This window comes from Harpia harpyja, chromosome 9 (assembly GCF_026419915.1).
Source record: "Harpia harpyja isolate bHarHar1 chromosome 9, bHarHar1 primary haplotype, whole genome shotgun sequence".
NCBI lineage: Eukaryota > Metazoa > Chordata > Aves > Accipitriformes > Accipitridae > Harpia > Harpia harpyja.
Window position 1 is genome coordinate 2575035 of NC_068948.1, and position 15933 is coordinate 2590967.

At 36.8% G+C, this 15933-nt stretch overlaps 1 protein-coding gene across 4 annotated transcripts in view; it reads right to left on the minus strand.

Moving 5' to 3' along the window:
- The window catches only part of BANP (BTG3 associated nuclear protein), a 154760-nt gene that overhangs the window by 63718 nt on the left and 75109 nt on the right, over nucleotides 1–15933 (minus strand). For 2 of the 4 annotated variants that reach the window (XM_052796045.1, XM_052796047.1), the window contains exons 9-11: nucleotides 10684–10814; nucleotides 6802–6873; nucleotides 4372–4416 (exon numbers count right to left, since the gene is read on the minus strand). In XM_052796045.1, the coding sequence (XP_052652005.1) occupies nucleotides 4372–4416; nucleotides 6802–6873; nucleotides 10684–10814 (248 nt within the window). Of the gene's footprint in view, nucleotides 1–4371; nucleotides 4417–6801; nucleotides 6874–9237; nucleotides 9549–10683; nucleotides 10815–15933 lie in introns of those variants that run through there. The other 2 variants (XR_008236525.1, XM_052796046.1) reach the window with 2 other exon arrangements.

Sequence of the window (15933 nt, forward strand, 5' to 3'; positions counted from 1 at the left end):
ACTTTGCAGCACTGAAGTCTGCTGTATTTTCTCCATCACTACAGCAATTTTCCAAGCGTATCTTTTCTGATCACGTATTCGTGTACTCTCATACGATCATTACACATATGAGGATGCTTTTCTAAAGCTCACTGGGTGAGCTACCTCCACAGCCCGGTATCTGAACTCCCCTAGACCTCAGAGCTGCCATAAAGCTCATAGCAGCAAGGTCAGAGTAAAAGTTCAGAAGAAGATAATGCAATCACCGCTCCATACAAATACCTCATTAAGCAGCAGAAAAATGTGTTATTAATGTGATCCCCTCTCTCTTTACGTATATGTAACTCAACAGTTATGGATGGGTCCCAGCACGCCACTTTGATTACAAATTTATCTGGAAGAGACTGTGTCTACAACTGTATAAGATGCCAAGTTTGGGGTTTTTTTGAAAAATGTAATGTAGCAGAAGCAATTCTGCATGTTTATTTCATATGCACACAGTAAGACGACTGATACTACAGAAGCAATTTACACTGGCTAGCTTTTTTTCTGCTAAACCTATCATACATGCTGTTTGTTCTGGATTCTCCAGCTGCTTCTAACTTACCTACAGATACTAAGTGAATTAAATGCTGCTACTCTTATTAATTTTTCATTCATTGAGCAGAACAAATTGTCAGCTCTCCAGGAATACATATGATCATACTTTAGATTTTAAAGTGCATTAACTTTTTAATTTAAGAACTAAGGCTATTAGTTGAAGACCATTTGCCTGGTGTCATTTTAATTAATTTCTAAATTGGAGAAACTGGCTGTGAGGGTGTACAAAATGGCGTGTCTAAAATGCAGAATCAAGGAATGGCAAACTACTGAAATTCTCTTGTTCTGCCTCTTTACACCGCAAGTATATTTCTGAACACTGGCACTACGTCAGCTTGTGCAGGACACACACTGAACACCTCCTGGGATGCAGAACACTGAAGCTCAAGGAAGAAAAGGATGGAGTTAGGGAGAAAGGAGAGCAGGTAATCAGAGGAAAGAGAGAAACAAGTTAGAAAACTTCTGGTAATTCAAAAGTATAAAATGCAAAGTCCAAAAAGATTCCCACTGGTCCAAGGCTTCAAGTGTTAGTTAATATGAAGTCTAATTATTTTTGCAGTTTGGTATTTTTATTAAACGTGCACTGAAATATGAAACTTTCAGCTAATAGAACACATGTGTAGGTAGACAGCATTCTTTTTGGCATGATTTCATTAGTTCCACGAACAATGGTGCCAGAAAAACAAGATCTAAATTCAGTGCAACTACCAGGACAGACAATTCAAGAGGGCGGAAAAAAGTTAAAATAAACAACTGGCAGCATTCTGCAGAGAAGCTAGTATTTATTACTGGTATTACAAAGCTTAAAACATACGTATCGCCTTGGAAATTTTACTGATAAAATACTGATAAGTAGACTTATGCCATTTTATGTTTTAGTTCATACGAAGCTACCAACTTTATGCATTGCAGTCCCAGCTTCTTGTAAACCTTTTACTTGTGATTCAGAGCGAAAGCCTGCATCAGGCGGCAGTACTAAACCTCACCTGAATAGAGAGAATACCTGACATCTGTTAAGTGTACAATAAGATGTGGAAAACAGCAGCATGAAATGAATTTTCAAAGGGAATATTTAGTAGGCAAGCTAAGATCTAGTATCTAGTACCATTAGTAAGTATATATTAGCCAGCTAAAAATATTCGGTAACAGAAATGCCACATCATTCACTTTCCTTATCAATATTCTTCACTGTCCCTTGGCAGCGGGCATTAGAGTTCAAAACATGGAAGAAAAAGCCACTCTCCTGAAAAGTAATGGACAGGTGGGAAAACTACAGAAGTCTCTTTGATCACAGGTCATGTACAGATGATTGCAAGCTACTGGATTGTTATGACTTACATTACCACTGAACCGTATCATATGACAGGTTTTTGTGCTCTTATCCCACTACAAGTGCCAAGGAAAATGTATTAGTTTCAACTTCCATTCTTAAACCACAAACGCAGTTTAGTTTAACTCATTTTCCTTTGCAATTTTTATGAGCTAATAGTTCAAAAAATGGTCACTTAACACAGATCAGCTGATGAGCAGAAGCCAGTGGAGCCACAGACCTCCCCTCTACCCCCTCGCGTAACACACACGGAGCTGTTGCAAGGAATCATGTGAGTGCTACTCATCCACTTGAGTGCAAAATAGGCCCACATGGCTTAAACTGCTGATGAAGGTTTCAATATCTAACACAGAATGGAGATAAAAATCCCCTAAATATTTGCTTGCTCCTATTTTTTGGCCCACTGGGAAAAAGTTAAGCAGCAAATACTTTCAGAGGAGCTTCAGGGTTCCTGTGAATTTGCACAGATAGCCGCTGAAGTGTGACAACGCCTGGCTGTTGATGCTCAAGAGACAGCAGTTACTCTTTTGCACCAAAATGCAGCTGAATGCATGAAGAAAAAAAAAAAACCCAGCACTTCACCATTTGTGTTCAAGGAAAGTTTAAAAGGAGGGCCCAGAGTACAGTTAGTTAAAAACCCCAAAATTGGATGCTAAACTGATTTCCTACATAGACATGTACAGAGACAACCACTTAGGCGGAAACAAGATTATCCCAAACGTGATATACGATGTAATAGTACAGATGCATTTATATGGATAAGCTGATGTTAATTTCAACAACAACGACAAAGATTAAATCATGCTTTTCTTCCCTATCTTGTGTGTGCTCTCACACACTTCAACAAACATATATCACATATCCACATATATGCACAGACACATGTATGCACACATTTACAAACACATACTTTTAGAATACCTTTCTTCCAGTGTAGCCTTATTCTGCATGTACTAATGCAACTGCTCAGAAGATCAGCAAGACTCCACTTACGGGCACTTAGAGTTTCGAAATTTTTTACTACTCTACAGAGTTTACAGTTTTTTACTCCGTGACTATTTTAGCATGAGACACGGCTGAATGCTACTGTTGTATGAAAGGACTCGCCTCTCCCTGCCTAACATGGGGCGTCAGGAAAATACGGTCATACAAGCATTTCCCTTAAAAACAGCACGAACTCACAAAAACGTTTTAAACTACATTCTTTGGTTCTATTTAAGAAAGAGAGATGCAATTTGTAGAATACTTGTTATGAGTAGATATTTAAAGGGGAAAAATAATGGGACTGGGCTATAATTAAAAAAAAACAAACCACAAAAACAAACTAACTTAGTCTACACGCCACTCTCAGAGAGACATAACACAACCCAACATCAGTCTTTTAAGAAGATGCAATTTGGACAGCAGTATTTCACAAAGAAGGAAAAAAAGAACAGTAAGTACTACAACAAAGGTTCTGACACGTCTCCAAAAAATCACCCTTTCCTAATCTCACTTCTGCAGAAGTATTTCTGATTAAAGTCTCAGTAAAGAACACTTAAAGGGGGGGGGGGGGGGGGGGTATTTTTGTTTTTTAAATACAAGTTAGATTGCTTCCCCACACAAATACTGTATGTGGTCAAAAGTTCAGAGTACCGGTAGTTTCTCAAGGCCTTTGTGTTCGAGCACCTTCAGGATGTGAGCCTTTTCAATTCAGGGCAGCATCCAAGTTCTAGCCATATGTCTCAACTTATTAATATTCAACAGGAACAAAAAAATTCATAACACATTTATTCAAGTGGCCTGGCTAGAAAGCTTCTTACAGGAATATTTTTGTGCTGTGGATATTTCTATATAGCTCAACATTTAGTAAAGTGTGTCTGAGATCAAATGTTAGCAATTTTGCTGACACCTGACATGGAAATTCTGCTAATTTAATCACTTATTGACTCATCACTCAAAGTAAAAGCTTCTTTTTCTTACCTCATGTATGCATAAGCACCTAATAAAGCCATCTTATCAAAAAGAACAAAAGCAGATGTGAAAGATCTGTTTCTCCCGAGACAGCCATATAATGAAAAAATAGCTGCTTAAACCTCAGCAATAAATGTTCTTAGGTTTGCATGGACTGCAGTCCACATCTGGCCATAGTGACAGTTGATAACAGAAAAGAACATACTGCACACAATGTAATCAATCCAGTTAGTAAATGTAAAAGTGAAGAGGCCAAAGACGAGAAAGTATAAAACACAAGGATAAAGTATGTTGCACAAGTAATGAAATAAGCTTAGTCAAATTCTTTGAGTCCACAGACAAAATACTTAGCTTACATTTTATCATTTTGCAAGTTGTTTATTTAAACAGAAAAACCAGAACAGATTTTGCTCTTTAAAAAGCCACTAATAATGTGAGATCATTCCAATTGCAACATTAATTTTAAAGACCAAAGTAAAATACTGCTTAAAACTCAGTTCTGTTCCTACCTGCCCGTCTTGACCCACGTGAACTTGATGTATCTGCAGGTTTCCCTGTAAAATAAGAGCATTGACAATAAACACAACTTTGGAATTTAAAAAGTTGCTCTGTCCTGAAAAAGGCCTCTTTCTCATCTCATTATTAAACAACTTCAATATTAAGGAAATGTATTAATTTAGGAAATTCTGCTGAGGGTTATTTTGGCAATCCAGCTACAATTCAATGGTCAGCACTTTAACCACAGAGGATAAAAAGACTAAAAAGCAAGGTTTTTCAGCACCAGCATGTTTTGCTTTTTGAAAGTTACTCTAGAATGTACAGTATTTTATGCAAAGTTTGTTTGTATTGCTTTTGAGGTAAGATTTTTGTTTTTCCTTATTTATATAAAACTGCAAATTTAAGTCAAACCCTTACTAAACTAGAATTAGCAGTGTAACACTTTTACACGTATGGAGTGCTCTTTACTATTTGTTGCTATAGTGTTACTGCCCGTGCTAACACATTTTTTTATTTTATCAAAATTCAATTCCAAAGACAAACATAGTTCTATTACAGGAATTACATCTATTACAAAAAAATCTCAATAATGTAAACTATTTTAAAGGAAACTGTACCTACAAAGTCTAAAAAGGAAAGCAGTATCTTTACAAAATGAAACTTTTATTCATATGCTCAAAGGTGTCTTTTCAAAAGTACACTTAGATTAAGAAAAAACAGCTTCCCAAACACAGAGACTTGCAGTGAAATAGCACATTTCTTTGAGGAAAAAATACCAATTCTTTGATTTGTGTGTTTTCTGCATTTTCTTTTACTGGCAGCACTTTCCTTTATTTGAAGCTGTGTACATTGTAATAAATTTAAAACCAGATGTTTTCATCTGTCACGGACAAATGCAGTCCTTAAAAGTCTTACATACGGGAACTTCAGATGAAGCTAATGGACACTGGGGCATGCTTGAACCTCAGGATCAATTACAACTAATATGTGCTGAATCATAATTTTTCCAGTGGCTCTTTACCCAAGAACCGCTTCAGTTTTATTGTAGCACACTATGCATTCCTTTAGACCCAGACCATTTTGATCCTTTCTTATTTCTCTTTAGGTCTGACAAGCTCTTCAAAGGAGACTGCCTTTAATGATAATATTTATATAATATTTATGATAATATTTATTCTACAATAGCTCCCTGTGTTAACAGTAGTCCTCCACACCAAAAGTGGTTTTATGAGATGTGATTTAGGGTACTTTGGAAACGGATTAAACTAACTCACAGGCAGATACGCTTAATGTTGAGTAAAAAACAACTCTACAGGGAAATCATACAGATTAAAATTGTAGTCTGCATTTATGTTTAACCCCTCTCTATTTTGCTATTGCTTCTTCATGTAAATAAACTAATTGCACAAGAAATCTAACAGCAGTCTTAGCAGTCAGAAGCCTCTATACATTCTTAAATAACAATAGCATTCTCTCCCAGGTAAATTCAGCTGGCTTTAACAGCTGTTTTACCTGAGTGGGGGTAAAAAAAAAAAAGTCAAAAATGAAGGGTTCAGTACTGGATTTATCCATTTCCATTCTAATGTACTATTTTTATGGAAAAAATTATAAAGTGTAAATACTGCAGTGCCAGATTACTTGATCAGTAACGAAGGTAAATTCACTTCATTCTGCAGTATATCATAGAATGGACTGGGCTGGAAGGGAGCTTAAAGGTCACCTAGTTCCACCCCCCCTGCCTTGGGCAGGGACACCTTCCACTAGACCAGGTTGCTCAAAGCCCCATCCAACCTGGCCTTGAACACTTCCAGGGATGGAGCATCCACAGCTTCCCTGGGCAACCTGTTCCAGTGCCTCACCACCCTCACAGTAAAGAATTTTTTCCTAGTATCTAATCTAAACCTACCCTCTTTCAGTTTAAATCCATTACCCCTCGTCCTCATATCTTTACTAGATGGCGTCTGGAGGTTTCTCCAACTCCTGTTCAACAGTTCCCACAATTAAAGACACTGAGGATTCTGAACACGTTTAGTTCATAAACCTAACTAAAATAATTTCCTTTCTCAATGGCAGTGCAAGCACCTAAGCTGGCTTCCTATAATACTCTGTAAGTACTAAATTTCCAGCAAAGACCATCAGCCATACACAACAATCATTGGTGTAACACACACAGAGAGCTGTCTTGGCTGGTCGAGGGGAAAAAAAAACAAACAAAAAAACCAAAAAAAACCCCAAAACAACAACAACAACAAAAAAACCCCAACCAAACAAAAAGAAATGGCCATAAAGCACATTTCATCCCAGCTCCACAACATGCTCTCACTTCTACCCCAGCTGGTCTCCGTAGCGTATTGTAACAGATCTCAGAGGTATGGTTGTAGAATCAGGGCCCTAAGTTCTGACCAACGCCTGCTCCATGGGCACCCAAACTTTTGACTTACCTCACTGTCCTGCGTGATTTGGACTTGCTCGCCTTGAGGAACCTGGGCTATGTGGAGATGGCCCTGTGGGATCCGCAACAAAAGAAAACACCAAGGAGCATCAGAAGAAAATCATAACTAGAGGAAGAAGCTATTACCTTGGATTCAATACAGCTTAACGTATGGAAGCAAAATGCTTATTCAATGAAAACCATCAAAGATAGCCTTAAAAAAAAAAATAAAGTGTAACCTTATTTCCCCATCTTTTTATGCAAAGTATAAGCAGAGTGACTTTGAAGAGAGAATGGTTCATTTTCACATAAGAGGAAGGAAAATAGGCATCATAATAAATAACATTTATGTAGTGCATTTCTCTATAGACAAAGTATCTGCATTTTTGACTGATACACAAAGCATGGGACTAACTTGCTTTGGTAGATGAGCATTGTGCCTGAAACATTAATCCCATTTAAAGACCTTGGAAACTCAGTTCTTAAAACAGATACACCAAGACTAACTCTCACCAAGAGCGAGGTTTTAAAAGGTATCTGTAAGTATCCATGTATCTTTGTACACTTGCATAGTTATGGAGAAGTACAGTACCGTGCTAAAGACTATCTCTCAAGCTGCTATAAATTGGCACGAAGTTAATAATTTGAATGCAGTTACACTGCTTTATGTTAGTGGAGAATCTGCCCTAACAGTTTTAATAATGTTAATACTTTGTATTGCTGACCATACCCACTACTTCAGAATGGTATCAAGCCTACCATTTGATCAAAACATGGATAAGAGAGTGGACGGAATTCCTTGTGCATCCTGACTAGCCCAGCAAAGTCTTTGCTACTGTGATTTACCTGAAGGGAGATTGGATTCTAAATAACCTACTTCAGGGTTTATAAGGCTTTGTGTTCATTTTAATATGCCTGCATGAGACAGAGATTAAAGATAATTATTTGGAATTCTGTCAAAGGCTCTTCTTATTTTATAACACAAGAACAATTGCATGTGATTTTCAAAGAAACACAGATCCCTCTATTTCAAACAGTTTCATTTCCTTTGGAAGGAAACTGTCTATTTATAGGGGGGAAAAAACATACTGAAAGTATCACTCTGACAATGGGGACTGTATATAAAATTAGAGCATAGCCCAGTCCATGTTGAGATTAGAATCACTTTCCCTCCTTAACATCAAGCTCTCAGGGCTCCCAGGAAAAAGCACTGAACATTTAAAAGATCCATTTATAGCGTTTTCAAATATAAGCAATCCTTTCTGACTAAAGGGAGGGGGGAGAAGGTGACATTATTCACCTTTGTATCATGCAGCATTCCAAAAAAGAACTGCTCACTCATCTTTTGCAGATACATGGCTGGCCTTTAAGGACAGTCCTTTTAGTTTGTTCACAAATTCAACTCAATACTGATTTTTTTAAAACATATATAGTATGAATAACTACTGCCTTACTAATGACTCTTAGCCTGATCTACATGTATCATTCCCTAGAACTGAAAAAGCAATATCATCTTCATCTGTTTCAACCTAGGACCCCTCTACGTGTTTGATAAATTATGACAACATTTAGAGAGTGGTTGTGGGTCATAGTGGATTTTTCCCGGATTTCACAATCAATTTAAAGGATAGTTGACAGGTTCAGATCTTTTAATGAGGCAAAGTTTCATCACTTACATCTATAAGCATAACCATTTTGTCTATTATAGCCATGTATTTCATATAATTCTCCCTTCTACTTTGTCTTTCAAGACTTGAAAAATACTTCTCAGTCATCAATTAAATCTCATAAAAAGATCCATACAGCAGTTAAGAAGATATGCTCTTTAAAACATATAGGGAAACCAAGAGACAAAAAAATTCACACAACAATACTGTAAGGTTATGGAAAAAGTGAAGGCGAAATGGAACCTTTGCACCCTGTTTCTGCAGAAAGAGCATTATTTCAATGAGGATGCTCTCAACTGACAGGAGGGGAAAAAAGTTTGCAGGTTAATTTATTGCACTTCTCTTTAGTCCTCATCCATGTTTGAGGATAGTAACTCAAAGCATTTAGGATCTAGTTCCATTAAGCAATCACTCTCCAGGATTAGCACCTCAACTTCTATTTAAGTCATATGGTATCCAGGTACATAACAGGAAAGGGCGAGGCCTTTGGGAAAACAAAAGAGGTGGCCCAGACTTTCCGACCCTATCTGAATCTCACAGCTAATGGTTCCCAGCATCCCTTACACCCATGCTCCAGCTCTTTCTTCTCTCTTACTTTATAAGCAACCTTTTTCACTTTGGAAGAATGTGCTCTCTACTGCAATTTCCTCTCCACAACTCTTACAGCTGCTGTCTGGAGGTCCTCTCAATCATTTTCATCTCAAACCCCTTCCACCGCCATGTACTCCTTAAAAAATATTCCGGCTAATATTTAAGTCCTCCTTTTAAGCAATGCTTACAGCTCTGCCAGTTGTCTTCAACACTGTGCCGCACATCTTTAAATTTCCCCCCCTGCCATTTCCATGACGCTTTTCTCTAATTCTTCTACTGGTACTGTGGTAAACCTTCACCAGGTCTTACAGACATGTCTTTTTTGATAACATTCCAAAAGCATCTGTCCTTTATAGCCTTTTTTTCTTCATCATATTTCTGAGCAACTTCACCATTTCCACACCGACCAGACTTGAGTATTCCCTGTGTTTTCATTCTTCGTGTGTAAATTATTCAGTTGAGCACATTTGCTCCTTCTCTCATGCACTGCCTCTCTTACCTGGGGAGAGAATACTATAAATATCTACCAAAGATGCTTCATTATCCTACTTCAGACTCTTCTTTGTAATGGCGTTGACTAAAACCTTTGCAAAAGCCAGACCACTGGGTACTACAGTTTATATTGTTGACTAATATCTCTCAAGAATTCTTGTTTATTTGCCCATTTCCACCTGTTTCTTTAGCCTGGTTTCTAAGGAAAGTGGGCTTACGTGATCATCATGCAGAATGGGTACATATATGTCTGTACACATTTTTTTCCATTCTGTGCTTGGACATTGCCTGGCACAGTTGAGTGCTGGCCCATACTCAAACTTCTTGGTACCTTCAAAACCTGCAAAGCCTGAAGTTTTTGAAGACTAATGGCAAACAGATTTCACACATCAAATTCTCAGGTTTCTACCACAAAAGAATGAGTGTGCAGATACAATTCACTATTTCTGAATGCCGCACGTCAGAAATGCCACACAATCCATTATTTCATTATTTTCTTCTACTTTTTGTAAAATTTGAATTTAAAACAATCCTTACAGTCAAACTGTGGCACACAGGAGGTACAGCCAAGGTAAGGTTTTTCAGAGTACACTAAAACCACATACAAAAATAATCATGGCCTAAGTTATGGTATGGGTCTCAGGCTTAAAAAATGTCAATATTTATAACTTTTACTTATATACATGTATCTAAATGAATACACATGTAAAGGATTCAGCTAACAGATGTTCAAAAATGCCTGAGAAACCAGGGGTTTTTAAATGAAAATAAACAAACAAATGCATTCTTGTTTTGAAAGTCATAGTTAGAACTACCCCTGAAGTGTAAATCATATGCTTAGTAGGTCTGCTATTATTATAATGGCAAGTGCAAGCAAACAGCCAGGTAGAGACTAGTCAGTTCTATATACAGTAATGAATGTGCATTTATTTGCAACAACTGTGTGAGCAAATCCTGCATGAAGATTTTTGCTAAATTAAAAATTTTTTCATAAACCTTCAATGTTTATTTTCTGAAAATCATGCTTAAGAAGTGGTGATACGTCACTTTTTGAAAATAAAAAATTAAATTTCAACTGAAGCAAAGTTTGCAATAATCTAGATTGTTTAAATGGAATAATTTAGAAAAAGTTGAGTACATACTACTTGGACTTGTCCATCTTCTCCTATTTGGTGGATCTGAACCTGCTGAGCATTGGCTAGTGCATAGTGTAGTGCCTGTGGCTGGTTCTGCTGGATCTCATTAGAAGCTGAAACTGAATTCTGCGAACCCTCTGGAAAAGAGACAAAAATCCAGCTTTATTATGCATGTGTATCTCATGCCAGTTGCCTTGCAAAAATGCATACTTAAAAACTGTGGAGAACAAATGCAGTCAGTAAGTAGGTGCAGATCATTTACACATTAATATTCTTACGCATGTTCATTGCTCACCTGTAGATTTGCTACAAATTCCAGAGGAGTTCCAAAGGCTATTTTGTCTCTGAGAAAGCATATGTTTAAAAAGCATCTTTTAAATCTAGATTAAAAATTCTGCAACTCTAGAAGTCATATCGCAGCAAAACCACATACATTTCCTAAGTAGTTCAACGCTTTCTTTCATGCACCTGTGTAGCTGAGAACTATGACTGCCACCACCACCACAAGAATACATTTGAAAACCCATCCTGTAAATTGAAGTTATCATATAAATAAAGGATACCTCTCAATTGTTTTTCAGATCTATCATCTATAATTCATACTGACACACATGTGCCTGGAATTATTTTTTTTTTTAACCTCAAAATGGCAGGTTGATTTCTTGACTTGGATGAATTTAAACACTACCTCACACTGCAAAGCAAGGCCTTCTGAAAACGCCCCCAGAAAAAAGAAGGCACCTGGGCGTTATCTTTGGGTAACAGTGACAGCCACCAGGAAAAACATTGCGTGATTTCAAGAGGATAACAACTTGCATTAGAAGTAGACGTATCATAGATTCATTTCCAAGTTTTCCAGCCACAGGGAAAGGATTTTTATAAATGTAAGAGGCAAAAGGCAAGTAAAAAGAACTTTTTTTTTTTTTTTAGCATAAAAGCACTCAAATGCTCTTTTTTTTTTTTTTATGCATTTGGTGTCAGTGATACTGAGAGACTCATAATGTCAATAATTCTATACTGAAAGGGTAAAGTGGAATACCAGAGACTAATGCTATGTATGGGTCTTCCTACAGATTAAGATACCACTAGCAGGTAAATGTGTCACTAGGTATCATACATGTTTTTAGGAACCAGGAAAAAAACTGAGGCTATCGATCAGTGACACTTTTGCAGCACCTGTGACAAGTTCAAGTACACACTGCGAGGAAAAACCTTAAAATGTCCCGATATCATACTAGTATCATACTAAGATTCAGCATCAATCCTAGTTTTCTTCCTTTTTTGTATTTGAGACATCTCAGAGAACGGGACTGTCATAAAAAGCTTTTAGAATAATGCTTTTGAAGAAATACTTTTTACGTACAGTATTCCTGTAAACAATTCTAACATTTTTATTTTGCTATGCCACTAAAATACATTGAAAAAAATCTCTGAAGCATGAAGTGTTTCACAATTTTTCTAAATTATTTATTACTCTGACGATGACACTTATGCTACAAGGTAACGTAAAACACATTAATATCTAACATGTAGTAACATTCAATACTACACGGCTTTCAAGCTGCCCAAGTACCGGAAACTATAATGAAAATATTTAAGAAAACAGTGTCACTCTACTTCCACTGGAGATCATTTCCTTACTAGATTTTATGTATTGCTTAAATAAACACTAGATAGGCCTCATCCTGCTCAGAGATGACTGATGGCTGATACACTTTGATTTTTGAAATGAGGGTTTGTTTTTTTGAACCAACACAGCAGGAAGCCATGTTTCATAAAATTTTAATACCTCTACTTAATAGTCCATGATTTGTACTGAAAAGAGAATGTTAGTTTTGCAAGAATGAGCTTTATCCACTCATACAAAGATTTTAATAGAAATGTGCTTTAATAAAATCACCCATTTGTTTTGGGGTTTTTTTTTTTTTATCCTGTCTGCAAATGTTTGTGGAAGAAGACAATTTTGAGGTTTAACTCTAAGCATGGGAACTGGAAACTAACTCAAAACCACCAAGCTAGTATTTACTTATTTGTTGAAAAGTTTAGTTGCTTAACAATTCAACTAGACAGCTCTAATTATGTTAACAATCTGCAAATACGTAACTACAACCAGAACACTTAATGCAGTAACTAAGCAAAATGTAACAAGTACATGTTTTTGCTGTCTATTGGACATACGTCTTTCATACCTTACATTTGACTAGTGGGTAACTGCAGAATTTCTTAAATATAGTCCTGTTGCTTACTGTGCAATTCCAGTATTTCCTACACTGTTGTACAATGGAAGTTTGCTGTACAGAATTCCAGATGGGATTAACAAATCACAATTGGCAGAAAAGTCCTGTACCTAGTATGAGAAACTGCACCGTCAACAAAATAAAAACATGATTTATTCAAATTCTCATACTATACCATGCTTTCCATTGCCAGTGGCTTTGTCATGGTCACTGAAAGTAACAGATATTCTAGAAAGATCATTTACGTAAGCCTCTTTGTCTTCCACTTTTCTCTCATTTCCATTACTTCCATCTTAATAATATTTTATGCAATTAATTTTCTGTATTTTTCTATTTTACAAATAGCATTTTGCTAGGATGCTAAATGGCTAAGAAAGCCCACTCTTATTCATCTTGCTTCTTATAGGCTACCACTAGTCCATTCCGTTGTGATTTTGTCTCTCCATCATGCTTCCCAGTCCCCCACTATGTAATTTAACAGGTGAGTTAAAACTCAACTTCTAGTCAAACCACAGTGTCCAAATACATAATCCTTCATCTAGATGTGCGTGTGTATACACACATATGCATACATACATAACTTCATACGCTCAAACATATATAGTGTAAATGTAAATACACATACACAAACAGCAAAACTGGACTTGGGACACAAGTGAGGTAAGACATGTTTCACTTACAGGTTTAATAACCTTCTAGCAGTACTTTTCCTGTAGCTTACCATTACACAAACTGCAACACTGTACTTCTGAGAAAACACAAAGATGTATTTATAACGAGTATTTATTTTCTGATTAAGAAAGTTATGCAATAGAAGAGTATCAAAGAAATAAGAGCTGCAGCAGATAAAAATATGTATTTACATATATATTATATGCACATATTGAAATATATTTTTAACTGTAAAGTCCAAAAGCCTTTATTTGTAAACCATCTTTTGCTTCACAGATACCAGAAATTATTACGCTTTTCAGAGGTGGGAACAGGAGACACAGACTGAATGCAATCATACTGTACACCTCCCATGGTCACTTATAGATTTCAGTTTGGCTTCACTGCAACAACCACAGTTGGGTTTTCTTTCTTTTTCTGTTGAATTTTGGTGGGGTTTTTTCTTATTAGGAAGAAAGAAGAGAGAGGATTCAACAGTGTCGAAAAACAAAACCTCCTTTATAAGTATTGTTTTTCCCCTCTAAATCTCTGACCAGACAAAAGTAATATTTATCCATTTTTAAACATTCCCCTTTAAAAACAAACACAAACATGAATAGCACACAGCTTGAATAGAGGATATGTCAACAGTCACAAATCACTATCATGTAAACTATCTAGCCTCACATTTACAACTTTGAAGTATTAGAGAATCCCTGGCACCGAGAAGCTATACAGCTGAACTCTTGCTTTGAAATTTTCCGTTGCACTAGTTACGAAGGAGTACTTTGACGTGAACTGAACAGCTTATGTACTACTACTACTGAGCACGTTATCCATGGCATGCCCAAAGCACCTTCCACTAGATGGAACAGCTTTGGAGCCACCCACAGAATGGAAGATGCTGCACTGACCAGGTGATTAAGTGATTAAGTTGTGATACAGAGTGGGGAGGGGTGGGGGGAAACAACTGCTGAAATATTCCTTCCTCCCAAGTTGAAATTGGACCTTTTACATTTTCCATTTACTGCATGTGCTTATGAGTCAAAGAAAATTTAGCCTAAGTGAGTCTGTCTTCTTAGACAAATGTTCAAGAGTTGGCAAAATCACCCTCACTGAAGCAGTTACTTCTGTCACATTTCTCAAAGCTTATCTTCTTCAGACATTGCCGAGCAAGATTAGATTTGTCAGACAAATGTAATTTGTAACTGTTCCAAGAATGTGTGTGTTTAATTCTCAACTAAGATCAGTTTTAAAATTCCTCACTTCAAAGGCAAAACCTTTGGCATTTTCTAATTCTTTCCTATTCTACTTCATATTTATCAGTTGAGCATCTGGCTTCTCATTTTGGAGGGAAATGTAGGAGGTACAGATTCTGTAGCAGAGGGGATTCATGCTTAGTCTCCTTATGGGGTGTTATTCAAATTTGTTTTCCTAGTGCACAGGCCTCCCAGCCTCACACTTCTGCTTACAAACTAGGATGTATTTTTCTTGCTTCCTTGACATGCAGTCCTAGCAAGGAAAGGTTAATGGCCAGATGTAGCAAAGCAGTCCTCAAAAACAAAAGCAGGAAAAACACCATTACTGAATAATTAATAGAAATAAAACTGTATACTGTAAACCATTATCTCAACCTGACTCATCCAGTTCTAAATACCTCCAATTTTGCAGAACAGCTTTGAAGATTTGACTGCACATCTGTTTTTATATGTGACAACTCAGCATAGGCTGAGCACTTCAGCCTAAATCTACGTATAAATCCCAAAGTCATACAACTAATTAAAAATTCCAACATGGAAAACTGCGATAACAGCTTTAACAATCTTAAGAGAAATTAAAAGAAAGGGAGAAGGCACTCTTCAATTAATCCTCCTCCCAAAAACCTCATTTCCTACTGCCTTCCCTCCACAGACTGCTAACATTTTTAAAAAGAATATCTAGCTAAATTATCATGGCAGCCATGTGTACAACTCTTGTCAAGAAAAAAAACAAGAGAAAAACACACATTAAGGACCAAAGTGTTGGCTCTGAGAAGAGCAGAGGAAACCACTGCAATTAATACCCCAATTCCAACAAAAGGCAACAGCTTCAAACAGAAGAGCCAGATAAAATAAGGAAAACCAACTTCTGCCTGAGTATAACAGTCTGCCACAACAACTTCATGCAACCCATAAATCTTATGGCTACTGTAAAGCTGCATAGTCAATTAAATTTAGAACAATCTCAATTAATATCTTTGGGGTGAAAGACAGAGAAGTGATACTCATTCATATTTTCCTACCAGCTTCCTTAGACATGTTTTTGTCTGTAGATCAGTTCCTCTTGAGCTCTTAACACTTAAACACTATCCCAGAATTACAACGCCTAA